The following is a 25119-nucleotide window of genomic DNA, read 5'->3' as shown; positions in this document are numbered from 1 at the left end:
GCTTTCTAGCTCTTTTTATTCTCTGTATCGCACAAAGAAGCTGGTCACTAATGCACTAATTCGCGCACACACACACACACACTGAGTAAATAAGGAAGAGGCGCTGTTTCCGTTTAGACTTCAGTTATGTAGTGTTAGTCATTTTTTTGCTTAGTCAGCAGATGGCGGGCCGACCGGCGTGGGTACCAGTATGCACCTCTTTAGCAAGGAAGCTTGCTTTGCTCTCTGCAAGTAACTTTATGGCTTTTCAACATCGCCACCTTTTGCTTCCGCTTCAGTCGGAAACCATGATTTTTCAAATGGTCCAAATAAGGCATTGATTCCCTGAAGCCTGTTTAGCACAAAGGCTTCTCAGAGGGGCCGCTTACTCAAACAGGAAACAGGAAATACTTCAGTCACCTGGGAAACTGCCAGAACTTTCAGCCCCAACACAGTGTTCGAGGTCCTTTGTGTGTGCGCGCGCGTGCGTGCGTGTGTGTGCATGTGTGTGTGTGTGTGTATATGCGTGTGTGTTGCTTGTGCGTGCGTTCATCCGTGCGTGTGCGTGTGTGTGCATGTGTGTGTGTGTGTGTGTATATGCGTGTGTGTTGCTTGTGCGTGCGTTCATCCGTGCATGCGTGTGTGTGTGTGTGTGTGTGTAACAGTCCATTCTATGCTGCTTCAGAGGACCCCATTATTGTTATACTGAATATACTTAAAAGACAGACTTCACCAATCAGAGAGGGCAAACCAACTTACGAGTGCGGTCCTTGTTCCAGGCATGGCAGCTAATAGGTTCCAGCAGGAAGCTGTGGTATGCCATGGCGAATCAGATGTATGAAGGAGATCAGGAAGTGATACCAGAAACAGATTGCTGTAGATCCTTCTATGGTAATAAAAAACAACAAAAAAAGGAGAAGTGTTTCTTTGAAATAAGAGATGGCTTAATGGATGGATTAAAGGGAGTATAAAATGCATCATAAGGAGTACAGGGTTAGGCAAGGGTTAAGAGATGTTTTGTGTGGATGGATTGCTGGAAATATTAATATTGCAACCCTTCGGGAACAGCTGTGAAGGGGCAGCATAACTCACTTGACACATTAAGACCAGACTGTTTCAGGTTGGGCTAATTCCAACCAGCCTGATACTTGCATGAGTGGAATTGATACAGGTGAAACACACACACACACACACACACACACACACACACACACACACACACACACACACACACACACACACACACACACACACACACACACACACACACACACACACACACACACACCTACCTAGAGTGAGTGTGTGTGTGTGTGTGTGTGTGTGTGTGTGTGTGTGTGTGTGTGTGTGTGTGTGTGTGTGTGTGTGTGTGTGTGTGTGTGTGTGTGTGTGTATCAAGAAGTTATGGTGCATCAAGAACAAACGGTTTTTTAAAAACGCAGTGCAGTCAGAAGGCACACATGACATTTTCTAGTTCAATTGAAATTGTTTACATGAAGGTCCGATATGATGCGTTTGCCTGGCCCTGGCAAGTGTAGTGTTGTACTGACACATGATAAGAACCAACCAACTGTTAAAATAAGTTTCTAATATAGGCTACTCACCCTGAGGGCTCGACCGAACTCAATGCTAGGGAAATGGTTGGAGATCAAAAGGATGAGAGGGTGTTCAGATCGCGGACTCTGGCCAGTCAACGCGAATGTCAACGACGGAGTGAGCTCCGACAGAAGAAGTATAAAGTAAAGAGAAGAGGGAGGAGAGTGCCGGAAAGGGGGAGGTGAATAGGAACTCGGTCAGAAGTCGATTAATTGCATCCATCAATGGAATAACACTTAAAATGATGTATGTCTGCACGGGAAAGGATACTGGATGAAAGTTGCCTTAAGTGTGAATTAAAATAAATGTATATCTTTATTTGTTAGAATTTGGAGGAAGAAGCAAACAAGTCGAAACTTCAAACCAGGAAGCGAGGGAGGAGCGAAAAGAGCTTCGGGTACAAGTCAAGTAGAACGACGAAACTGGGGATGGGCCTTTAACGGCCCGGAGGCAGTAATATGAGAAATGTGTGGTTTTCATGACAAGAACATCTCCGCCAGACGGAGGAGGAGTATAATGAATATGCGTACCAGGATGTGAAGGATGGTGGAACCGGATTGCTAAACGATTAATAAATCAAGTTTTCAGTAGCAAATATTAAACTATTATTCAGGAGTTCCAAGATTTAGCCTCAAACATATTTCATATTTATATGACGCTACCACCCTAACATTTTCGAATATTTTCTATAACCTTTGCGCCTGCCTCAATATATCGGCCAATCAGTTACTAAATTATAAATAATTTATGATCCCACACAAGATGACTAAATAAAAGTGTAGAAATATTATCAATCCAAGAATATTTCTACAACAAAGATGTAGGTCATATACTGAATAAAGCCTACATCTAGAGCACAACCATATCAAATAAAATACGACAGCACAAGGGTCCATTCATTGTTGCCCTGCCCGTTACAATTTAGAAGGAGCTCAAGACAGCCAATTTTGTACTGTAAATGTATTTTAGTCTTTATTTCACATCTAGCTCATAATCTGTTACATACAAACCCTCCATTTGACATTGGTTTAGTGCAGTAGCTACAGAGGCTAGTGCCGTGACTCCACACGGGGTTTGGACCGATGCATTCTCCTTCCACAATCAGTACTGTATGGTCGCTCCTCGGTCTCTCCCCACAACATGACCTCAGAATATCAATATCACATAACCCCACCAAACAATGGTGTTCCTTCAAGGGAAATATTAAGCACCTTCAGACCGTCAATAGATCAAGCGTCACTTCTACATATAGCCGGTATTCAGAGCTTCAATCTCAAAACGGGTAAGACGGGGGTCCAATACGGTCTGATTTTGGTTTTAAAAAAAATGCATCTAGTGTTCAAACTTTTGGTACAGGAGGTTAGAGAACATAAAAACATTTTTACTTCAATTACAGAGGCCCTTTCCCATTTTGACCTCTGGTTAGCCTTCATTTAAAACAAACAAAAGACAATCAAACAGTGATGTCACATGGCACATGGCCTCGAGAGATGTGCATGTGTCGGGCGGGGCGTGGTCTTGTCAGTGCTTCAGCAGACACTCATGGTGGTGAACAGTCGTGTGTATGTGTGTTGTATCCCAGATGCATCATGGGACACGGCGGTGAGACGAACAGGGGGGGCGGGGGGGGTGAGGGGAATGTTAGCCGGCAGCACTAGTGGATTCGTTCACATGATGCGGAGTCCCTGGATAGATGCTTCTAGACTCTGAGAAGGCAAACAAACAAACACAAATCAATTATTTTGTGCTAAGAATCAATACGAGAGGCAGAGGAGACCACTCATGTCGTGCGTTTGTGTGTGTGTGTGTGTGATATCTACCTTGAAGTCCCAAATGGTCATCGCTCCATCAATGCCAGTAGTGCAGAACTTGCGACAGTCCCGCTTGTCTCCTTCATAGATAGACACTTGGCTGCAAATAATAAAAACATAGACATGGTCAAGTACACTATGCATGTGCATTCTGAAATACATTTGTCTTAGCATAAGCAAAGCCATCTACCCACATGCACATTCAGTGTGAATGAATGCTGGCTTACGTGATGCTGTTCTGGTGCAGTGTGTCCAGGGCAGTGTTTCGGTCCTCCGTGGTGGCTCTCTTGTCCATGTTCCTGAAGCGCTCCATGGCCGAGATGTTCCTCGCGATGCTCTGCTTGGGCAGGTCCAGCTTGGACACGAAGGTCAGCGTGCCGGCATCGTCGCAACGGAACAGCATGGGGCAGCAGTCGTGGCCCTGGACACAGAGACAACAATGAAGCCTCCGTTGGTTTTGGTGGGAGGGTGTCTGTCTTAGGACATTTTCTTTTCTACTTCTTTTTTTTTTAAGCATATTCATTTAATTTATTAAACGTTTGATAGAAATTGAACAGCTGGATACATAATGTACATTATTTTCGATTTGAACGCTTTGTGCATTTTTTTTTTAAAAGGAGGCCTTTTTATGTTCTCAGTTACTGAGTGTTTCTTGGAGGGAAATGCTCAATAATTGCATCATGTTCAAACTCAAAAAAATTTGATTGAAAATTGGGAATTCAATATTTACTCAAATAATCGGGATTCGGATAATTTTATTTTTTTTTTCCATAGTCGAGCAGCCTTAGGAAATGGGGCACTTACCGCCGCCACCACGCTGTTCTCCGTGACGAAGATGACGCTGAGCAGGGGGAGATACTCCGTCTTCAGCTGAGAAGGACTGAACACATGGACATTCATCACCATTCATTCCTCAAAGAGATCAGCTAGGGCTGAAACCTTCTGATCGACAGGTCATTTGGTTGGTCGGTAGGCTCTTCTCTGACCAAATTGTCACTGGTCAGACAATCACTGTTGACTTCCATAGGCAGAAAAAGCTAAAGTCCCCCAAGTCCTCTAAGGTCCTCCCACGCTCTCTTCCTCCCGCATTAAAAAAAAAAAATGCATCTTTGCCGCAACGCCAATTTTCTACTCCCCTGTGAAAGTCGGAGGGATCTGTGAAGTTACCTGTGCACCTAGCAGAAAATAAGCCTTTTGCCGCTTTTCCACTGCATGGTACCAGCTCGACTCGACTCAGCTCGCATTTTTTGCGTTTCCACCGCGAAAACATGGTGTCTGGTACCTGAGGTGGCTGCTTTTTTTAGTACCGCCTCGCTCTAGGTTCCAAGCGAGCTGAGCCGATGCTAAAAGGTGACATCGGCAGACGGCCGGCCACTGATTGGCCAGAGAGTGTGACGAAGTCACGAGAGCGACATGGCAACCATGCTGGTAACAGCCATAGCAGCGCCGCAGCCAACATATTCCACTTCTTCAACATGCCAGCTAATAATAGTAATGTTATCGATGTCCTCCATTGTTGTTATGTGGGTTCTGTCCATGTGTGGGTTACGTAGGTGTTGTTTGCGTCGCGTACAAAAATACGTCACGGCCCTTTCGCGCAGCCGACCACGTCCAGGAGGTACTATTTGCGGTGGAAAACGACCCGTGCTGCTACCGTGTCGAGTCGTGTCGAGTCGAGTCAAGTCGAGCTACATGTGCGGTGGAAAAGCGGCATTTGACTCTTGTTTTATGCCCACGGATTATATTCTGATTACTTGTAAGAGAATGAGTAAACCAAGACTTCCTTTGGTGGACTACAGCCCTAATGTCATGTACCTTAATTGAACTGATCTGACTCTTTCAAAAAGCCTCCTTTTTTTGTTTAAGCTTACAACTGAAAAGGATGAAAGATGTTCCTTCAAGATGTTGAAGGGACAAAACTTCCTTTGATTATTCTGGAATAACAGTGAGGAACTTTACAACACTGGCTAGTTGTAGGCTCATTTGAGTCTCAGTGTACCTTGCAATCTTGGCGCTGTCCACCACAGTGACCGTGCTGTCATGGCTGACCCAGGCCAGGCGATTACCGGAGGCAGAGAAAGACACAGAGTGGACCCAACCACCTCCACCTGATACAACACACAGAGAGACCATGTCATCCTATTTAGCCAACATGTTAATCACAAGTAAGTGGGCTGTAAAGTGACATAAGGATAAAGACCTGGTCCTCCAAATTCTCCAAGTACAGCCCCGAATGGCATCTTGTTGCCCCAGGGGGTTGGGCCTGGCTTCTCCTCCACCTCCTTAATGTAGGCCGAGAACACCCTGGAGGCCGAGAGAGAGAGAGAGAGAGACATAGAGATGGAGAGTGGGACAGCGAGAGTGATGGAGAGAGAGAGAGAGAGAGAAGGGGTGTATTAGGTCACACGGGATGAAAGAAGAGGTGTGGATTTTATCTAGAATTGTTTAATCTTCCTCAGCCTGGTAAATCGTTAAAGAGTCTCACCTGCATTTGAAGTCACAGGAGCCTGCAGCCAGCAGGACGTTGTTTGGATGCCAGTCCAGGCTGAGGATGGTGGAGCGGATGGGCTTCTTGATGTGCTTGCTCACCCACCTGGTGCACACAGACAAATCGCATTCAACATTTGTACGATTCTTTAAAGCAATTTAACGTGTGAAAGCTTTAGGGTTATAAAGAAACAAACAATTACAAAATCAACGTATGGTTCAGTCACAGCCTTTCAAATATGTCAAGACTCACCAGTCGTTCTCAGACTCAAAGTAGCAGACAGATATGAGCCGTGCACCACTGCCAACTGCAAATTTGTTCTCCAGAGGAGACCACTTCACAAAGGTGGCAGCTCGGTTGATCCTGAGGATGACCAGGGTGGGCTTCCACACACCCTCCTTCTGGGTCCACACGTAGGCATTACGGTCCGCCCCGCACGTTACGATGCGGTCACTCTTAGGGGCCCAGTCAATACCTTTAATAAATAAAGAAAAGTAAGCATAACAGTTAGCATGAACGTTCATTTTAATGGATTCCACAAGATGGTCCTTGGTCGTTAAATGAAGTAATGGTGAAATGGGTTGGTTCACATCTACCTGTTATGTGTCCATTGTGCTCCTTCAGCTCATGGGTCTTCACCCATTGGTTTCCACTTTTCTTATGGATGTGAACTTCATGGTTGTTCGGACTGATGGCGAGTTCTGCACACAATTTTTATTTAAATAAAAATAAAAACACTATTCTGAACAATGCAGACTTCCAAACAACCAATTGGTGTTCAATTAATGCAATGGAGGGGGGAAAAGTAAAACTTTTGTAATTTTAACATTTTGAGTAATGCTGAGGATTATACAAGATGTGGCACTTACGTGTCCTGTCGTGGTTCCACGCGTGGCAGGTGATAGGTTCCAACAGGAATTGATGTAGCGACATCTCGTCTGGGTGCGGTCTAGAAGTGGAAGTCTAGAAAGAGATGGGGACTAGTAACCGACCCAAATATCAAAGCGAGCCTCATCCATCTAGCAGCACAACTTCGAATGACAGTAGGCCAACTAGTAAATACTTCAACGTTACGATAAAAAATATTTGTTAATGGCAACAGGCAACATAGTGATTGCTCCTCAGCAGCATAGCGTGGTTACGTGGGATGTCAGAGCAGTAAAAGTGTAGCTAGAAGCTAAGGGACGTTAACATTGGCTAGTTAGCAAACCACTACTACCACTCGATTTTAGTTTGATCGGTACAGGCAGATTTAGGAAGGATAACAAATGGGCGTCTATTTGATGTCTCCCGATAACTAACGTTATCCAATCGACCAATGTGGCACATACATCGCCAACGTGAATAAACAACTCGATGAAACAGCCTTGAATTAACTGAGATAGTAGGGCCTACGAAGAAAATTTAAGGTATAAGAAACGTTTTAAAATCAACTAAACCGATATCCTTAGGGATTTGTTATAGATCGCCTAATTCCTTTCGTAGTCTGTAATACATCCCGATAATGCTGCAGTAGGCTACATTACGCTAGCGAAAACGCCGATTTACCTTGCTCGTTTGGTCCTCCTCAGTTGTACAAGCCAGCTAAATTGCTTAAGCTAGGTAAGATTGTTTAATGAATGGACTTGAATTCGCGGACTCTGGGCAGTCGACACGAATTCGTCCAGTATTACCGAGGGAGATGTCAAGACGGCAGGGAGGAGAAGACTAATAGCATTCGGTGATAGCCGTGGGTAACTTGCAAGCAAAACCCGTAGATGCCCCTAGCTGTCAGCTAGCTTAGCATCACGCTAGCTGTTACATTCAATTGAATGGTAACCTTGTTCACGTCGTTACGTTCCCTCACACTGGGTCACTGTTATCAGGATGCAAATGGCGCCCCCAGTGGCCAAAAATGGAAGTGTATATATCGAACTGAGCAGAAAGGAGCGTCTGTGAATAACAATAGTTGCAGTAGAGAACTCACCTAATGAATGAGTCACTGAAGACTAGACCCATTTATGAACGCAAAAATATACAAACTGCATTACACAGTGCAATTTCAATGTTTATTTCTGGAATCCAAAGTAGCTACCTACTGTCACAGCAATAGCTATTGTAACATTATTTCTCTTTTGCTTCCCAAATCCATAGCAGGCCTGTTGTTTTGGTCATCTACCTTTAGGGCAGGGGTTCTCAAAGTTTGGACAGCTTAGGGCCAATTTAGGAACCCAAAATTTGACTGAGGGCCGCCAAAGAAAAAAAAAATCAGGTGGGAAACGCCTTCAGCATCCCAGTGGTGAAAAAAACCATTGCACCGTGGACCTCTGGGAGTGTGAGGTCCCAGAGGTCTAGGAGTGTGAGGTCTAAATCACGAAACTGAGGTTCATCCTTTCAAAGTTAATGTCGGATTAAAACTAACAAATGTAACAGGATTTAATTGAAAGCTAGAGAGAGTCAACTTTTCTCGTATTTATTTTTGTTTAAGTTAATATTGATATAAAAAAAATAAAAAAACTTTTATATTTCGGGCCGCCAGGAATGTTTCTGCGGGCCGCTATTGGCCCGCGGGCCGTACTTTGAGAACCAATGATTTAGGGGCACTGTTTATGTTTACATGTTTACACTGTTGTTATTAAGGTATACTATGCTACTTATATTTTTATATAAAAGCTCTTTCTATAACTGTTCAAATATAATTGATATATTGTCTTCTGGCCTTTAACATGCCTATGAGTTTGAACAAATCAAATAGGAGCCCAATTATTTACTCTCCACCACATCTAGTAAGGTTATGGTAAGGCATGCCGCTGACACCACAATACAAATATACACAAACATGCTTACGTTTATGTTGTTTTACCCAAATGTAATTATTCTCTAAAATGGATGAACCACTCCGTACACCTCCAGAAGAACGATTCTTCGAGGAAAAGAAGGGTGAAATGTGACATTAGCCACGCCATTGTTTTTTTTGTTCAATAAAGTTGTTTATCTTTAAACTGTATCTATGCGTCCTCCAGGGGAAAAGGGAGAGGATATTCCAACATATTAATTCACCTTTCAGTCTTCCACCACAATCCCCCCCCCACACACACACACACACTTGTTTTCTCCTGTTGGAAGTCTGCCCACCACAGAGAGTCACCCTTTCCAGCTACAAACACAGGTGCATAAGTTATGATTTTGTGTTATGTCAAAAAAATTCTCTCTCACATAGGATGGTTCTGGGTTGCAGCCTGAGTAAATTTTTTGTTCAATATTTTAAGTCTGTCTACCACCATTTTCATTGCTGCCACTGAGCCCTGGAAGATGTGCTGCGGCCAAGGGCCCATGTTGTCTGCATGTACACCTGTAGAGGTCATGTACACCTGTAGAGGTCACTGCCGCCTTTAGAGGTCATGTACTACTGTAGCGGTCATGACCACCTGTAAAGGTCATGTAAAGTTGTAGAAGGCCTCAATGTCTTTACATTCATGTCATATGGGGACATTTTACACCAAAAGAGCCAAATACAATGGCATACGGGGATCTCGTGTTTGTAATAGAACAAGCTTTATCACATGTGCTGTACTCCCTATTTTTATTGTTTTCATGTAGAGACATGTCTAATGAATGTTTTTTTATGTTCAAGTTTTCGTTTCTTTTTCCCGATGAGTTTTAATACTGGTTTATTACACAAATAATGAATTATATTCACACAAATTCACATTTTCAAGTGTCAGAATTTTAACAAAATGTTGTGGGAGGGTTAAACACCATGCGTCCATGTGTTACATGACAAATATAGTACCACGTGCAAAATACGGTTTGTGTTGACACACGAGGATTAAAAGCAGAGGTTTATTTTAGCTCTCTGAGCTTCTAAGTGAAGATAAGGACGGGCTGTTTGTCGTTCACTTTCTGAGGGTATTACCATGCCTCAGCCTCTCACTACTGACCGAGAAATAGTACACCCCATGTGATCCACACCTGTACCGGGATACGTTAAGGTTGGTGCATCCTGAGAAGCAGTCAGTCAGCCGCCTCACCCCGTATGGAGGTTGATACATCCAACTGGCCTGCTTTACTAAGATCAACAGTTTCCTGTTTTATGCGTGCATCCATTTTTTCCATTGAGTGTTTTGAGTGCATGACTGAACTTTTCTCTTATTTGATTCTGTGTGTTGCTAAAATGCCTTTCATTCCCCTGGCTGCATCGATTGGACACCCTCGCTCGGCCTGTGGTCCAGGACCTGGCGGGGAGAACATGCAGACCAAACGCCTTAGTCTGCCGGCGTCAGCCTTCAACAAATCCAAGGCCTCGGTGGACGAAAAATGCATCTCTGTGAAGGAGCGTCCCGCCCTCAACCTGAGGAACTCGGGGAGGAAGAGCCAACCTAAGAGCCGTGTGCCTACTGCCAAGGTAGTAGCAGCACCAGGACTGAACGTCAAAAGCAGTGATCAACGGTTGTCCTCGTCAACGCTCCCCTCAGGAGTCTCCCACCACACACCTTCAAAGGCAGTCGAGGCCGCGTCTAAGATACCGCTGTACAGCCACAAACGCCGCGATGCGTCCTCTATGAAGAGGGACCTACACGTGAACCACAGCGCTGTTTGCCAGAAAGAATCTGGTTTTACATTGATGTTGACACCGGAAGCTGTTCACCTTTTGCAGAGGAGGAGCGCTGAGAGAAAACAACGCACGACACTGACGGCTAACAGCACCGCAGCTGGGGCTGAGGCCATGAACAAGGCATCGAAGTCTGGAAGGAATAGGCAAAGCCCCTCAATGCGGCATGTGTTGTTAGCACCACAGTGTGCCTCACCCAGCAGTAGGTTGAACATTATAACTAACAGTAAGGAGGCTGCTCTGGGTGACATTAGCTCGATAGAGAAGACATCTCCTCTGAACGAACGGCACAAGTATGACGATGTGGAGCATGAGGAGGAGGGTGACTGTGGTGTTGAGGAGCTTGTGGTGCTGAAATGCATGGAATGGCTTCGAGGACTGGAAAATGCAGTGGTAACCTTGGGTAACAGTACCAGTAAGGGTACAGAGAGACTCCAACCAAATTTGTAACAGGAAAATTTGAGGCCAAAATGAACAAAAAAAAACGATTTGAGGTCGCATATAACTTTTCCATGTTTAGTTCAGCTGGATTAATTTATACAGTTTCTGAGTATTTGGGGCTAAATTGGGCCACATTTGTCTTCATTCTGAGTAAAAGTAAGACAAAGTTACTACTTTGAATGAAAAAAGTGACTTTTAAATTAATAGTAAGTATCAGAACAATTTACATTTTTCTTCACATTTTTCTTTGCAAAATGACGACATCAAAATGTGACATTGGACACTTCTTCACATGTATTCAAATACAAATTAAAACATGTTCATCACCAGCTATGTTTATCGATATTAATATAATGCAGTTATTTTTAGATAAAAGATATACATAAAAATGTACAAATATGACTTAATTATTCTCTGCATGGACAGAGGCAAAAAGAGCTATCAGCCTAAGAAGCTTTGTAAAGACTAGTGAGTTGATTGGACAGCGCTGTACGTGTCCACTTGCACTCTTCAGTGTGCTTAGTGGCAGATTATCCTGGCCTAAGGTTCCAGAGTGTGTTTCAGAGAGTGTCAGAAAGAGAGAGAGAACAAAATATGGACAGAAGTATCTATTGTATTGTACCTAACCTCAATTAGGGATGTAATACAGATTTTTAACACAGTAATACAGATCATGGCTGCCGGCAGTTGACACATAGACCCACATAAAGACAGGGGTATCACTTCCAGCGTTTGATCCTCCGTAGCTGTATGTAGGCCACGACCAGACACACCGACGAGATTCCGATGAGGGCCACCTGGTTCTGCCAGAAGCCCCAGCGAGAGTAGTCTATTCCCTGGCCTTGTAGGAACATCTCCCCTTGAATGCTGCAGCACAAAATGAGACGAATGTTTTGGTTTTTGAATGGATCTATTTTGTGCATGCGTGCATGTGGTCTTTCTAGCACTCACGTGATGTTGTCGGTTACGTAGAACAACTGTCCCGTCATCTCGGTGATGAACATCGCCTTGTGAAGAAAGACAGAAGGATTTATTACGTCACTCTTTAAGAAACACGCTGAAACAGTTCACCCCCCCTGACCCCCCCTGCTAGATGGTTGATTGGAAGGGGTTAATACAGGTCAGCTATACATGCCAGATTTTGTTTCCCAGAGTATTTGAGTTAATGTCGGGATAAAATACAAGTTCAACAAATATGAAAAAAGCATCTCAAATGAATTGTATTCCCCAGCCGTAACCCCAATTATACGACATTCACTCTATATCATACGTTCATTCCGTATTTGAAGATACTGATCCACTCCAGCCAGGACAGCCAGCTCAGCATATTGTTGAGATTGACCAGGAAACCGCCAAATACCTAGAAGAAGGATGAAGATAAAGATGGATAAAGGATGCAACTCACTTATTTTAGATTGTTGTTCTGCTCAAGCTAGTGAGGGAGTTCCCGCCATTTGGTCAGACTCACCATCATGATGACAAATGGAAGAGCAACCAGCAGGTTGGCCATGGCCAGGGAATTGACGGTGGCAGATACCATGAAGGCTACACTGACTGCCCCGATGCTGGTCAGAGTCATGGTCAGCGTGAAGCAAAGGAAATCCAAAAAGGCGGGCTTCAAACCTAGGTCAATGGAAATGCACACGACAATATGACTGTAGGTCATTGCTGGACAGCGGAGGACAATGATAATGGCGGGTTCTTTAGGGTGGCTGTGCGTCAGTGTGTTAAATACCCATCATGTAATAGGAGATGGCTGAGAAGAAAATGTTGGGAACGATGCGATTAGGGAGGAGATCGGCACCGATCTTGGACAGGAAGTAGACGGAGGTACGGTAATACCCATTAGCATTCTCGTGACTGGGAAAAACATTTAAAAAGTCAATGTCGGTGTTTACCTACTATACAAAACAAATTATACATTATATTAGCAAACTACAATCAGAGTCTGAAGGGAAAAGAAAATGATGGAAAGATAGGAATGTTTGCAATCATCAAATATCTAATCTAATCTAAAATCCAAATTATTTTGCATACTTTTACTTCAGTCATAATAATTGCCAGGTACATTTACTTATATTTGGTTACTACATCTTAATAAATCCAGGTGCTTTGGCTAATTTGGCATTTATATTTTTGTATAATACTTTGTAGCCCTGTGTAGTCATTTCTAATGTTTCATTATGAAGATGTTTTATTCTACAGGGTCCAAAATGTAAACCATAAACATGTCAGTAGACCTTGAATGTGTGGTGTGCGATAACCTTGGTGTCACAATGATCATAACAAAACTCAAACTCTCACACACACACACACTCACATGAATACGGCTCTCTCTTTGATAAAGAGTTCAACGGCTGAGAGATTAGAAAACACCACATTGATGACAAGGAAGAAGAAGGCCCCACTCCTGTAGAATAAGGAGAAGAAAGAAAACAAGGTCTATCTTGGTGCCATAAGGCCCATTCTACACTCCAGGCTGGCTGACACACAGAGAGAACAGGGTCAGACACAGATGATATCAAAAAACCTTATTCACAATAATAACAAAATAATTAACCTAATAATTGGATGGAGAAATGACAGAATGCTTACTGAAGACTGCGCTTGAAGAAGGTATACCTGTTTTGATCTAGAGGGGAGGTGTAATGATAATATAAGGTGTGGTATACCTGTTCTGATCTATAGTGAGCGCTGCGTCGGTTCTATATGGTGAGGTATATAGTATTATAGTGGGCGGTGTCTTGGCTCAGGTCACCTGTTCTGATAGGGGCACACTACCTTCAATTATAGGGAGGACTCATACACCCTTACCTAATTATGCCACGTCTTGCATGAGAAGCGCTCTGGTAGCATGAAAACGCAAAACTTGCTCACCATAATGACAAATCATTTCACGATTTATAACTAAACAATGACCCAAAGTAACATTGCTACCCACGTAATGACTAACATTCATAATGCTACTATGCAATGCTCCCAAATATGCAAAGTTGGGGGGGGGGTCACCTGTTCTGTAAGCCCTCGGGGAGGGTTAGGGGTATCTGGTAGTAGATGAGTCCCACCAGCAAAGCAAAGAAAACGGTAAGAGCCACTTGAGCGTAGGAGGTCTGAGGGGTCCTCAGCAGGTTTAGCACCGCCCTGTGAGACAGGATACGCATCTAACACACACACACACACACACACACACACACACACACACACACACACACACACACACACACACACACACACACACACACACACACACACACACACACACACACGGAGACACAAACAGTGACCCATCAATAAACAGTCAGGGTTTATGAACAGGATTATATGGCTGAAAAAATGTCATTGTGGCTTGCAGCTGTCTTGCCTGCCTTATCAGGCAGGATTGCACGTGAGGGTAATATAAAATAAAGGGTTAGGTGGAAATCCCACTGACCCACTATGACACAACATGGTTATGACCTGACTATGACCTGCCTACTAAATTAGACTTTATGTGTAGATCTTATTTATTTTGTTACAGTCACAGTTATTATAGTTATTTTGTTAAAGTAAACTCCCTAAACGATTTCTCTTCACCACTTTTTTGTGTTTTATAAAACACACATGTTGTAGGCTGCTTGCAACCTTGATAGTTTTTTTTAGATTTCTTGATAATTAAATCATAACAATACTGCACAAGTCACAGCCATGGCAACAAAAAATAGATACCTCATCATTTCACCACCTTTAGACCATCGCTTATTAATTCGACCAAGTTAAATTTTGAATGATGAAATATAATTCACCAACACAACCCAAAATCTAGGGTGGGGGTTTTCTATTAAAAAACCCACACTCTAGATTTTGTGTGTTTGAATTATGTTTCAGGCAATGAATTACGTTTCAGGCAATGACATTGACTGACCTGGTAGAAGAAGGAGGTCACATAGTCAACCTTCTCCCCCTTGGTCTTCAAGCCTCCTTCGAAGGCTCGGCAGACCTGCTCCACCTCTTCAAACTCCTGCTGACATTGGGGCGACTTGCGGAACTGCACCAGCAACGGATTGTTACCATCTGGGCACAAACAATGTGTAGGGTAGTTTCAGGGTTTTTCACTCCCAGCTGAAAGCTTTGGGGTTCGAACCCCAATGTCCACAGTCCATCTGTAGGCATTCTTAAGCAAGATGAAAGATAACCCTACCTCTTCATTAATGACAAGCAAACAGGAAAAAACAAAACATACAAGTCCCGTTGGGTGTCACACTCAATTTGTTCCCTCCATCAATCATTACATTACCACGCCCCAAAGCTTGTCAACACAAACCTTAAGTGAGAATCCAAGACCAATTATTAAATCATAATAATGATAATGCACTTCTGTGCCATAAAAAAAAAAGTTTGCTTCCCCCTGGCGGCTGATTCTTCTCCTTCAAAAAAGACTCTGCTTCTGCCGTGTTACAGGACCCCTGATCGTTTCAACATTGAAGAATGTTTTCCATTGGGTTTTTGTTTCACTTCCTCTTAAAGATATTATAAGTTGGCATTTCAGTTGAAGTTAGTTTATGAACCCTGCAGGTTGCAGTGTTTATTATTTTTGACTGTTGACATTTGGGTTATCAAACCCTCAAAAGACTTTGGACTCGTACTCTCTCTCACTCTCTCTGCGCCTGGGTCCTGGTACTCGCGTTACATTGGTATAAGCATCAGTAGCACAAATTAGTTCTAGTAGGACAAGAACACAGAGTACTATAGTAATGAGTGTTTCATGAGGTTTACCTGTAGCAGGCAACTCTAATGTTGACTCAGCTTCTCCGTTGATGATGTCCAGGAAGAAATCAGCAGGGTTGTTGAAGGCCTTAATCTGGTAACCTAGTTACACGTGTATGGTTGAGAACAATAAAAGCCCATCTACTGCTAATTGCTACAAAATCAAGTTTATTCAGCATCACTATTGTGTAACGTTTAAAATAGAACCCGATTTTCACTAGTTATTTGATAACTTATAAACGTATAACTTAATGTTGCCTCCTACTTGAGCATTTCTAAACATCTATGGCACATGAATTGTCTAACTTTACTTGGAATTTGAATAAAATTCACTGATATTAATTTGTTATCCGGTAACATCTTCCCTATAACGTGGATGCAAACGTACCAAGGAGGCTGAAGTATTCCAAGGCTTTATCAGCTTTGCCTGCATACACCACATCCCCCTTATGCATCAGGGTCAACTGGTCAAACTGCTCGAAGATGGAGTAGCGTGGCTGGTGGATGGAGAAGATCACCGTCTTTCCATTCCGAGAGAGTCTGGGCACACATTTCAGGGGCCGTGGTTTACTCATTAAGTCAAGAGAAGAAACCGAGGCTGCAGTGCTGGCAAGCATGCCCAAAGCCAACTATGAGGTCACAGAGGTCCGGAGCTCGGTTATTTTTCTAACGCTAAAAACAGAAAGTAGAAACTAAATACAACTGTATATAAAATCAGCAGTTGAGAACTTCTCAGAGATGAGTGCATCTTTATTTGACAATGTTTGTAATAACTAACCCCTTGTGCCTGTGTGTGTGTGTGTGTGTGTGTGTGTGTGTGTGTGTGTGTGTGTGTGTGTGTGTGTGTGTGTGTGTGTGTGTGTGTGTGTGTGTGTGTGCTCGTGGGCATTTTGTACTTGTGGAGAAGAGAGATGATACAGTTGGCGGTGTATGCATCCAGGCCAGTGGTAGGCTCATCAAGAAACAACAAGGATGGGGCGGTTATGAGTTCCATCCCTATGCTGCATCTCTTCCTTTCCCCTCCAGAAACACCTCGTATAAAATCTGTCCCTATCTGCACACGGACACACACATACACACACACACACACAGGTATTTTGTCTATTTTCTGTACTTGTGTGATACTGACACTACACATAAGTTGGTGTGGCACTGCACCTTAGTGTTAGCACACTCTGTTAGGCCCAGCTCCTCCAGGATGTTTTCCACTCTGCTCTGCTTGTCTGCAGAGGAGTGGTTCTTTGGGTCGAGGCGAAGGTTGGCGCTGAACAGCAGGTTCTCTCTCACACTCAGCGTGCCCATGAGGACGTCATCCTGAAGACGGACAAATGGTGGGCCAAAACAGAAAGGCAGAAAGGCCAAAGTTTGCATACTTGATCAAAGTTAGGCTATACAATGTTGTATTTATTTGTTGCCTCTTTTAATATGTGTGTGTGTGTGTGTGTGTGTGTGTGTGTGTGTGTGTGTGTGTGTGTGTGTGTGTGTGTGTGTGTGTGTGTGTGTGTGTGTGTGTGTGTGTGTATGTTTACCTGTACGACATAGGCCGAGGTAAGCCTCAGGTCATTTGTGACCGGTCTGCCGTCAACAAAGACAGTTCCATGTCGTAATCCAGCCGGGTCTTTCCGCCCTGCAATCACATCCAGAAGCCTGGAGACAACACACAATACATCATATTACAATAGATAGTGTGTGTATGTCTGTTTGATATATGTGTGTGTGTGTGTGTTTGTATTTTCCTACGATGTTTTTCCACTTCCAGTGGGGCCCATGATGGCATTCATCCCAGGTTTCAGAATTCCACTGCGACGGCCGATTAAAAATAACAATGATGTGGACAAACAATGAATAGATAAATAAATATTGAGATAATAACAACTTTTGGCCACTAGCTTTATTGAACATGACATGAGTGATTACTTAATAATAAATAAATAATTAAATATGATGTCAAGGCTCACCCTGTGACATCATAAACAAATTAATGCGTGAAGGAAATTAAAATCAGTTTTTATAGTATAATGAAAGGTACTATTGTCTTTTTTTTGAAGAGTCAATGAACCATTGTAGATTGCAATCAAATACTAATGCACAAATAGCCTAACATAGGAAACCGGAGGCTTGTATAGCGATCCTACCTTATATCCTTAAGAATGACCTTTTCTGGACCTTTTTTGCAGAGCAAACCCACTCTTTCCTGAATACAGTATTTGATGTTGCTAAACATCAATGTTGGACCATGCTGCTGAAAGCATTCTTCCCCCACATGCACACTTTTCTCCTTATTTGACATCCTCACGCAAAGAGATCTCACGACAGACAGAGAGCTCTGCAACCGTTCAGCTTGAGAAGTTGTCGAAGAGAGGTGCGGGCACAGAGGGAGGGGAGAGAAAGAGAGGTCTTATCTGGATCTTGATACTGATACACGTTCTTAACCTATCACATAGTAAGAATAAACTGGATAGGGGACAGCTGTATATCATTGCACTTTGCTCACAGGTGAAGGGTGGTTGAACTATAATGCTACTGATGACCACCTGAGAATGTCTTCATGGACCTCTCAGCATATTATCTAAGAATATTGATAATAATAATAATTATAATACCAGTAGTAGAAAATTGAATGTTGTTGATGTGAATTTTTTTGTTGAATTAACATCGCACAGTAGGTTGGCATGTCCTCAGTGCTTAAAGAGTGGTGACCAAGTGACATTTATCGCAGGCCTGATCTCTCTGTTTGAATAAGATAGAACTTTAGCTATCCCAAAGGATATTATTGTGCCAGAGATTGCTAAAAAAAAAAGACTACAACATAACAATGAAAACAATAAAGTATTAAATGTGAACGAGTAGATGCTAACGCCAGTGCCTGATAGAATAACAATAAAATGAGGGTACGTTTTGTAAAATAGGTTAACTTATGTAGTCAAAAAAAAAAAAGATTAATTCAAAGTTACATTGCACATGATATTGAAATAATATATTACTACACAGAGTAAATTGGGAAAATACATTTGAGTTTATAATACAGGCCTATATATATATATATATATATATATATATATATATATATGTATATATATATATGTATATATATATATATATATATATATATATATATATATATATATATATATATATATATATATATATATATATACATACATATATATATAATTACTGTACATATAGGCCCAATAGTCAGATTTTAGGCTTGAACAATATTATGTATGGTTATATATTGTACAAATAAATATTGTAAATACAGATATGGATATTGTGCATGTATTGTATTTTATTTATTTTATTGTTCGTTGTACGTCTCTTATTTTGGATTATTGATAAAGGTGTATAATTTGGGCTGGCTAGCAACTGTAGTTTATAATTGAATCTTCCCACGAGGATAAATACATGCTATCTCATAATTTTTGGGTCATTGTTCCTCGTCGTTTTCGTTGTGTTAGCACTAGCAGTTGTTGATAATGTTATTCTGGAACCCATGGACCTATTGCTCGAACCGCACCAAATCGCCCGCTGCTCTCTGCCGTCCGGCATGCTGTATTGCAGAAAGCGGTGAGAAGGCGTGTCCTTTATTGCTTTTCACGGGCCGTGTATATTGACGGAACGCCAATAACGGTCCAAGAACGTATTTGGAAACGCCCTAAATAATGTCTGTGGCCAATCGTATTATCGCTTCGTAAAAAAATGGGCGGGGTAACCAACGCAAGCATGGTTACGTGTTTTCAAGAAATTCCTAGGTGTTGTCACTGGCCGCTTCCCTTCCTACTCTGTTGTTGGTTCGCGATGTGGAGCAACATGAGTTAGATGTTCGGATACCTTTTCACAATGCACCGCGGAAAACTTCGGGTTATATATCTTTAGATAATTTAAATACATCCGTGCCGTAGGACATACACCAAGGCGCTCTACAAATTATACAAACTAGTCAATCCCACATTTCAAGCGAAGCGTAGCATATGTGCTACTAGCTACCGTTAGCAATGGAAGAGAGGAAGGAGGAGGCAGAATCGGAGATTCAAGAACATGGCCCTGAACATTGGTTTACCAAATGGGAACGGCAGTGTTTGGGCGAAGCCGAACAAGGCGACCCGAACGATGAAGATACCGAGCCAAGCCAACAGAAACTGTGGCACCTTTTTCAAAACTCCGCCACTGCCATCGCCCAGCTCTATAAAGGTCTGCAGCTCCGTTCAAGCTAGTAGCCTAGCTGTCATGCTAACAAGCTAATACCGCTAACGGCGCAGCTGTTGTAGTCCCGAGTCGAAATAAGCACAAAGAGCAGCTCCGCCGAGCGCCATGAAAATGTCTGTGATTGTTCATATGGTTTTCATACGTCCGTGTTATGTGGCATATGGTATACAAGGCGTACTGTCTGTGAGTTTAGACGGCTGTACCTCGGAAGGATACAACACATCAGCTGCTAACCAGGCTAATACTAGCAATGCAGATGCTGAATCGTTGACTAGGGCGATTTTCTTTGAACATCGGTTGAATTAATTTATACCCGCTAGTGGGGAAAGTCTTGTACAAAACGCCAAGCCATGATGCGTCATCGTCATGTCGAACACAGACGTTTCCAAACGTTTTGTCTAAATGGTTCACTTATCAAAATGGCGTTGCTCTGGGGGAGTTGCTCGCTTTAAATCAACTTTTGGTTGAAGATAAAAATAACCCCTGAAAGCAGCGCTTTGGGTGACAACGTGTAACGTGATGAACTGGCAATGTGTCATTCTTTCTTGCATAGGTTCGACCTTCTCTGTATGGCTGACTTGCCTTCTTGGTACTAAACAAAATGGCGAAGGGATTAATGTTAATATTTTGTGTCTTATGTAGATGTCGGCAATTTAGTTTACCGCTTGGTATTTATTGTTCTATTTAGAGATCTAGGTCTCAGTTTAATCCATAATGCTCCGTATGATCCTCTGGGACAACGTTTAAGCGCAACGCTTGTAATGGCTTTCTATATACAGGAATACGCCTAGCTCGTATTGTTTTCCATAGTCTAATAAGAACGAATGGATCCTCAATAAGTCAGATTAAGATGTCACTCCAAGTCCTCGAAATATACAAACCTCTGCAAAGTCACTAGCCCATCTGCATGACTGCTTTTAAGATTGTCACCCCTGCACTCCATGCATTTGGATCGTAATTGAGAACACCGGTGTAATTGTGACTAAATGGTGGATATAATATTGTCAGTGGTTTGTATACCCTACAGCAATCGGTTATGACAAGCGGCTCAATTTCATGATTCTGTCGATTTTCAAATGAGTATATCGATATATATGTACGCTTTTCAAATACATTGTGCTTGTCTTTTATTCATTTTTACAGACCGAGTATGTCAACAACAAGGTCTTTCTCTTTGGGTGCCCTTCCAGAACGCAGCCACGGCTGTCACTAACCTCTACAAAGGCAAGTTCCCATGGGTTCATTCTCCTTTTGTTTTTCCTTTTACGATCAATCATTCAGTCCATATTGCCTCCTGACCTCTATTAAAGATGAGGGGAGTTACAACCATGGCCCTTCGGTTGACCCTTTGTCAAGTCTTATGAAAAATCTCTCCTTCTTCCCTAAACCAGAGAGTGCGGATGCTCACCAGAGGAGCCACGATCTCGGTATTCAAATAGGTTATCAGCGCAGGAACAAGGAAGTGCTCGCCTGGGTTAAGAAGCGCAGAAGAACCATTCGCCGAGAGGACCTCATCAGTTTTTTGTGTGGCAAGGCACCGCCCCCAAGAACCACCCGAGCCCCGCCCAGAGTTACCATGGTCCCAACGAGCCGGCCCTCCACCCCAGAGACTGGCAGCTCTGTGGAGACGGACCTTCAGCCCTTCAGAGAAGCCATAGCACTACACGGTGGGCTTCTATCCCCTTCTATTGTTAATGGGTTTGAATCCCCCAGTCACACCTTATATTTGTTATGGGTTTACATTAGGACCCAACCGCTACTGGATTTCAGGGGCCGATAACAATACTGGGTAGTAAAAAACATCAGATATCCATATATGGGCAGATGTACAGATATATACACATTAGCCGTTATTGAATATAAATATAATATTGTGGTCTTCTGTGGGTGGGGAAGCTTCTTTAGATTTGCTGCTCACGCTCAGGCAATGCCTTGCGCAACAGCAACGTTGCATTAACGTCATGAGGTGAAGGTACCAATTAACTGTATAGCGAGGAGCTACTTATTTTCACACGGAACAGGATGTAAAACTTAAGTGTAGGGAGTGCCTACATGGATGTGCTCTGTTAAAGCATTAAGAGGTTCAACCATTACAGTAGAGGATTTTTAAAGTGGTGATAACATTTATAATTCGACCCCATTTCAAAAAAAAAATATCATCAGCAAACATGTGACAATACCAATATATCTGTGATAGGACCATATAGGCCAATAAAACTGGCCAACCGATATGTCGGACGGCTCCGTTTGGTTTACTTGTATGCGGGATGGGTTTGATTCCTGACTCACTTCATATACTTGGTAGGGGTTTGATTCCTCAGCTTCACTGTTTTTATGATTTTCTGGGTTTGAATCCTCAGGTTCACTCCTTACTTATTTCCTGGGATATTGTGTTAGTATGGTGGACTCTCAAAGTGTGTAGACTAAACAGGTTGTCTCTGTTCCTCTCCAGGCCTTAGCGGCGCAATGGCCGGCATTTCCGTGCGTTCCGGCACACCAAGTTCTCCCACACATCCGGCCCAGTCTCTCGGCCGCCGTAGGAATGGTCTACACGACGTGGACCTCAACACCTTCATCGCGGAGGAGATGGCGCTCCATTTGGATGCAACCGCCAATCGCAAGCGAGGAGCCGCCCCTTGCAGCGACGTCATCACAGACTCGCCCACTCACAAACGCAACAGGATGCTCTAATCTCCTGTTCTCAGGCTCAGACTGTGTTCTGTCCTCCCACCGACACCCCTCCATCCCCCCCCCCATGTGGCCGACTGAATGACTCTCAAGGACTGGCGGTTCGGCCAGCCGTTCTAAACGTTTTCCCCCCTTTTCATCTTTGTTGAAATACTACAAATAAAGATTAAAAAAAAAAAAAAAGACAAGCCCCCTTCAATTTTTACTCTTTACTTCTGCACCCCTCTGCTTCTGATTCTTCCCTAACCTCTCTCTGGCAGAGACCTACTTTCTTCCTGAACAGGACAATATTGTTTGCTCATGGTCTTGTTTTTTTTGTTTTTTATAGATTTCATAAATGTATGGAAGGAAGCACATTGGAGAAGGAGAGAAAAAAGCAGACTGACCCATTTTAGAACTGATTGATTAAGTCTGCTCAACTGATGATCAGATGAGGCAGACTTTTGCCAACCACTGTTAGACTTCTGCAGTCAATACCTTTCGATCCATTGGTAACACGGTGCAAGTCCTGCTCTTAACTCAAGTGCTGATTAGCCTTGACTGAAACTCTTGGCTCATTTAGAAAGCTGTAGTCCGGCCCTGAGAAGACAGCCCACCCCCCCCTCTCCCCCTCCCTGTCCAACGGACGGACGTGAACGACTCAATGCATGTCTGTGTGTTTCTCAATCTGTTGCCGTACTTTGATTTGGTGTGTCTTACAGCAGAAATGCCACTTGCTGTGTTGTACTCTTTATCGACTATCTGCCTTCAAGGATGCTGCTATCTCTGGTTGTTGTCGGACTAAGTGTGTGTGTGTGTGTGTGTGTCTGTGCGCTTGTGCGTTCAGGGATCTGGCACATGCAGCAGTCTTCGCTTTTCCCCTCTTTCTTTTTGCGCCTAAGATCGTTAATCCTGTCTTCACTTGTTTTAAACCTTAACCCAAGTATGATCACATAACTGGTCACCCAGCCTACTATAATTTGTGGCTACAGGAAAAAACAAAAAATGGAACATACAAATATTTAACAGCAGTCACACCTGTGTGTGTATGTTACATACGGTAAAATTAAACACGTCATTGGAAACAGATTCAGGAATGTATTTCTAAATGAATTTGAAAAAGTTTTCCAAACTTCTGCTTCCGTTCCAAATAGTTTGAACCACGTTTGGCATTTGTTGTCAGTCTTAACAGAGCGCTGACAATCGATTTCAGAACGACTTCAGTCAGTCCTGTTTCTCATTTATTGCTGGCACTGCCATTTTTGTTTAAAATAATAAATACTACCACTACTAAATACAATTCTACTTTTGCCACACCTTCTATTCATGTGTAAATTGCATTGAAAGTATACAAGGACGTGTTGTAGTTAAAGGTGATTGGGCTGACTTCTGTGAGTCTAGAAGTAGAATGTGGGTAAGTGCCTGTGATTTCTCCCATCACGTTGTGGCTCAACCCGTGGGTACCACGGCCCAAGATGCTTCCTGTAAAAAAGGAGAATTAACTTCTAACTCCAAACGACTGCTTTGTTACACAGCCATGTCTGATTCATTTAAGAAAAAACATTTAGGGGCTGTTTTAATTGTGTATGTGGTACATATTGTAAAAAGGAATTGGGTTATTCATGTACATCGAAAGATACATTAAAGAGAAACGAGTGTGTACGTTCTGAAGTGAATGGTCATTTCTTGGCTTGTCTTCTTCATTGCATTAAATGTATTAGTTTTCCCTCATTTTGTTGATCTGAACGAATTATCTTTTGATATTGCTGGATATTTGTTATCCTTTATGAACAGTGCAATGTGTAATGCCGTTAGTTTAATTATTCATGTTCTTGCTACTGCAGTAATTATATTCACAATTAACACGACCCAATAAGGTCTCAATAAAAAAAAAAATCAAGGCTGCACGACAATGCATGTGTATATCTTTGTATACGATCTGCCATAGTCGGATGAAAGAATTTGCAGTACACCGTTATTGACGCACGATGGCGCCTCAGTCTTGGACTAGAATTAACATCGAACTATTCGGATTTCCCCTCGGTCTAAATTAAAAACACTACCGTTGACAAATGTTGTTGACTTGTCCTGTATACCACGGACACTTATTTGGGTTCCAATGGTTTCATAATTGTTAAATAACAAATTTTAACTTACTTATATGTTATTTGGTTAGAAAACGAAACAAAGCATGACTAGCTCTTGCCCTCCAGCATATCCTGTACACCCTTATTCAGGCACAGGCAAAGGGAAACATTAAACCGGGGTCCACCAAACTATACAGGATCTCCTATCTTGAAAACTGAAAAACACAATATATTAGGCTATATATATATATATATATATATATATATATATATATATATAAATAATATATATTAAAAAGATCTCATAGCTATCCATTTGTATTGATCGCATTCCTGAATTAATGTGGTTTACAAATAACAGTTGGTCTGAGGGTCGCTCTAACAGTCCTAGTCGTTATCTTTCTGTTCCACCATCTGCAGCACATGGGGGTTAATAGAAATACCGTTGCCGTGCTGTGTTCCTCAAAGAGAGGCTAGCAGATGTTTTAGTTATTATTTGACACCAGT

General features: G+C 42.6%; 4 protein-coding genes across 5 annotated transcripts; 2 read left to right on the top strand and 2 right to left on the bottom strand.

Annotated features, from left to right (window-relative positions):
- Positions 1-2520: 2520 nt before the first annotated feature.
- On the bottom strand, positions 2521-7714 carry LOC132454455 (actin-related protein 2/3 complex subunit 1A). 2 transcript variants are annotated; one of them, XM_060047819.1, is made up of 11 exons: positions 7423-7714; positions 6744-6854; positions 6471-6575; positions 6127-6349; positions 5872-5979; positions 5587-5690; positions 5386-5494; positions 4191-4266; positions 3614-3807; positions 3396-3486; positions 2521-3281 (listed from the first exon to the last, which is right to left on the bottom strand). In XM_060047819.1, the coding sequence occupies exons 2-11, from the start codon at positions 6805-6807 to the stop codon at positions 3243-3245; spliced, it is 1113 nt and encodes a 370-aa protein (XP_059903802.1). In that variant the 5' UTR covers positions 6808-6854; positions 7423-7714; the 3' UTR covers positions 2521-3242. The 2 variants fall into 2 exon arrangements, with proteins under 2 accessions (XP_059903802.1, XP_059903801.1); XM_060047818.1 differs by having other exon boundaries at positions 6744-6837; positions 7423-7713.
- Positions 7715-9660: 1946 nt separating this feature from the next.
- On the top strand, positions 9661-11154 carry LOC132454456 (proline-rich protein 18-like). The gene has a single exon (XM_060047820.1). The coding sequence runs from the start codon at positions 9890-9892 to the stop codon at positions 10913-10915; it is 1026 nt and encodes a 341-aa protein (XP_059903803.1). The 5' UTR covers positions 9661-9889; the 3' UTR covers positions 10916-11154.
- A 23-nt stretch (positions 11155-11177) lies between these two features.
- Positions 11178-18025, bottom strand: abcg2b (ATP-binding cassette, sub-family G (WHITE), member 2b). Its single transcript, XM_060047814.1, has 15 exons — positions 17785-18025; positions 17390-17449; positions 17179-17296; positions 16808-16963; positions 16546-16703; positions 16038-16189; positions 15659-15751; positions 14808-14956; positions 13916-14067; positions 13227-13316; positions 12642-12766; positions 12375-12529; positions 12177-12266; positions 11858-11913; positions 11178-11773 (listed from the first exon to the last, which is right to left on the bottom strand). Exons 1-15 carry the CDS (start codon positions 17937-17939, stop codon positions 11626-11628), a joined length of 1857 nt encoding a protein of 618 aa, XP_059903797.1. The 5' UTR covers positions 17940-18025; the 3' UTR covers positions 11178-11625.
- Positions 18026-19398: 1373 nt separating this feature from the next.
- Positions 19399-24196, top strand: hapstr1b (HUWE1 associated protein modifying stress responses b). Its single transcript, XM_060047811.1, has 4 exons — positions 19399-19843; positions 21002-21082; positions 21250-21525; positions 22311-24196. The coding sequence occupies exons 1-4, from the start codon at positions 19648-19650 to the stop codon at positions 22547-22549; spliced, it is 792 nt and encodes a 263-aa protein (XP_059903794.1). The 5' UTR covers positions 19399-19647; the 3' UTR covers positions 22550-24196.
- The last annotated feature ends 923 nt before the right edge of the window (positions 24197-25119 follow it).

This window comes from Gadus macrocephalus, chromosome 3 (assembly GCF_031168955.1).
Source record: "Gadus macrocephalus chromosome 3, ASM3116895v1".
In the NCBI taxonomy this organism is placed as follows: domain Eukaryota; kingdom Metazoa; phylum Chordata; class Actinopteri; order Gadiformes; family Gadidae; genus Gadus; species Gadus macrocephalus.
This window is presented reverse-complemented; position numbering and strand designations above follow the sequence as displayed.

Excerpts from the sequence above, each read along its gene's own strand:
- LOC132454455 (XM_060047819.1), bottom strand. The coding sequence starts at position 6,807 with ATGTCGCTACATCAATTCCTGTTGGAACCTATCACCTGCCACGCGTGG. Across the intron at positions 5,691-5,871 it reads TCCTGTGACTTCAAATGCAG|GGTGTTCTCGGCCTACATTA; the intron begins GTGAGACTCTTT and ends CTCGGCCTCCAG. Across the intron at positions 3,282-3,395 it reads TGACCATTTGGGACTTCAAG|AGTCTAGAAGCATCTATCCA; the intron begins GTAGATATCACA and ends TTGCCTTCTCAG.
- LOC132454456 (XM_060047820.1), top strand. The coding sequence starts at position 9,890 with ATGGAGGTTGATACATCCAACTGGCCTGCTTTACTAAGATCAACAGTT.
- abcg2b (XM_060047814.1), bottom strand. The coding sequence starts at position 17,939 with ATGTCAAATAAGGAGAAAAGTGTGCATGTGGGGGAAGAATGCTTTCAG. Across the intron at positions 16,964-17,178 it reads CCTCGGCCTATGTCGTACAG|GATGACGTCCTCATGGGCAC; the intron begins GTAAACATACAC and ends GTCCGTCTTCAG. Across the intron at positions 13,317-13,915 it reads CCCGAGGGCTTACAGAACAG|GAGTGGGGCCTTCTTCTTCC; the intron begins GTGACCCCCCCC and ends CTTATTCTACAG.
- hapstr1b (XM_060047811.1), top strand. The coding sequence starts at position 19,648 with ATGGAAGAGAGGAAGGAGGAGGCAGAATCGGAGATTCAAGAACATGGC. Across the intron at positions 19,844-21,001 it reads CATCGCCCAGCTCTATAAAG|ACCGAGTATGTCAACAACAA; the intron begins GTCTGCAGCTCC and ends TCATTTTTACAG. Across the intron at positions 21,526-22,310 it reads AGAAGCCATAGCACTACACG|GCCTTAGCGGCGCAATGGCC; the intron begins GTGGGCTTCTAT and ends GTTCCTCTCCAG.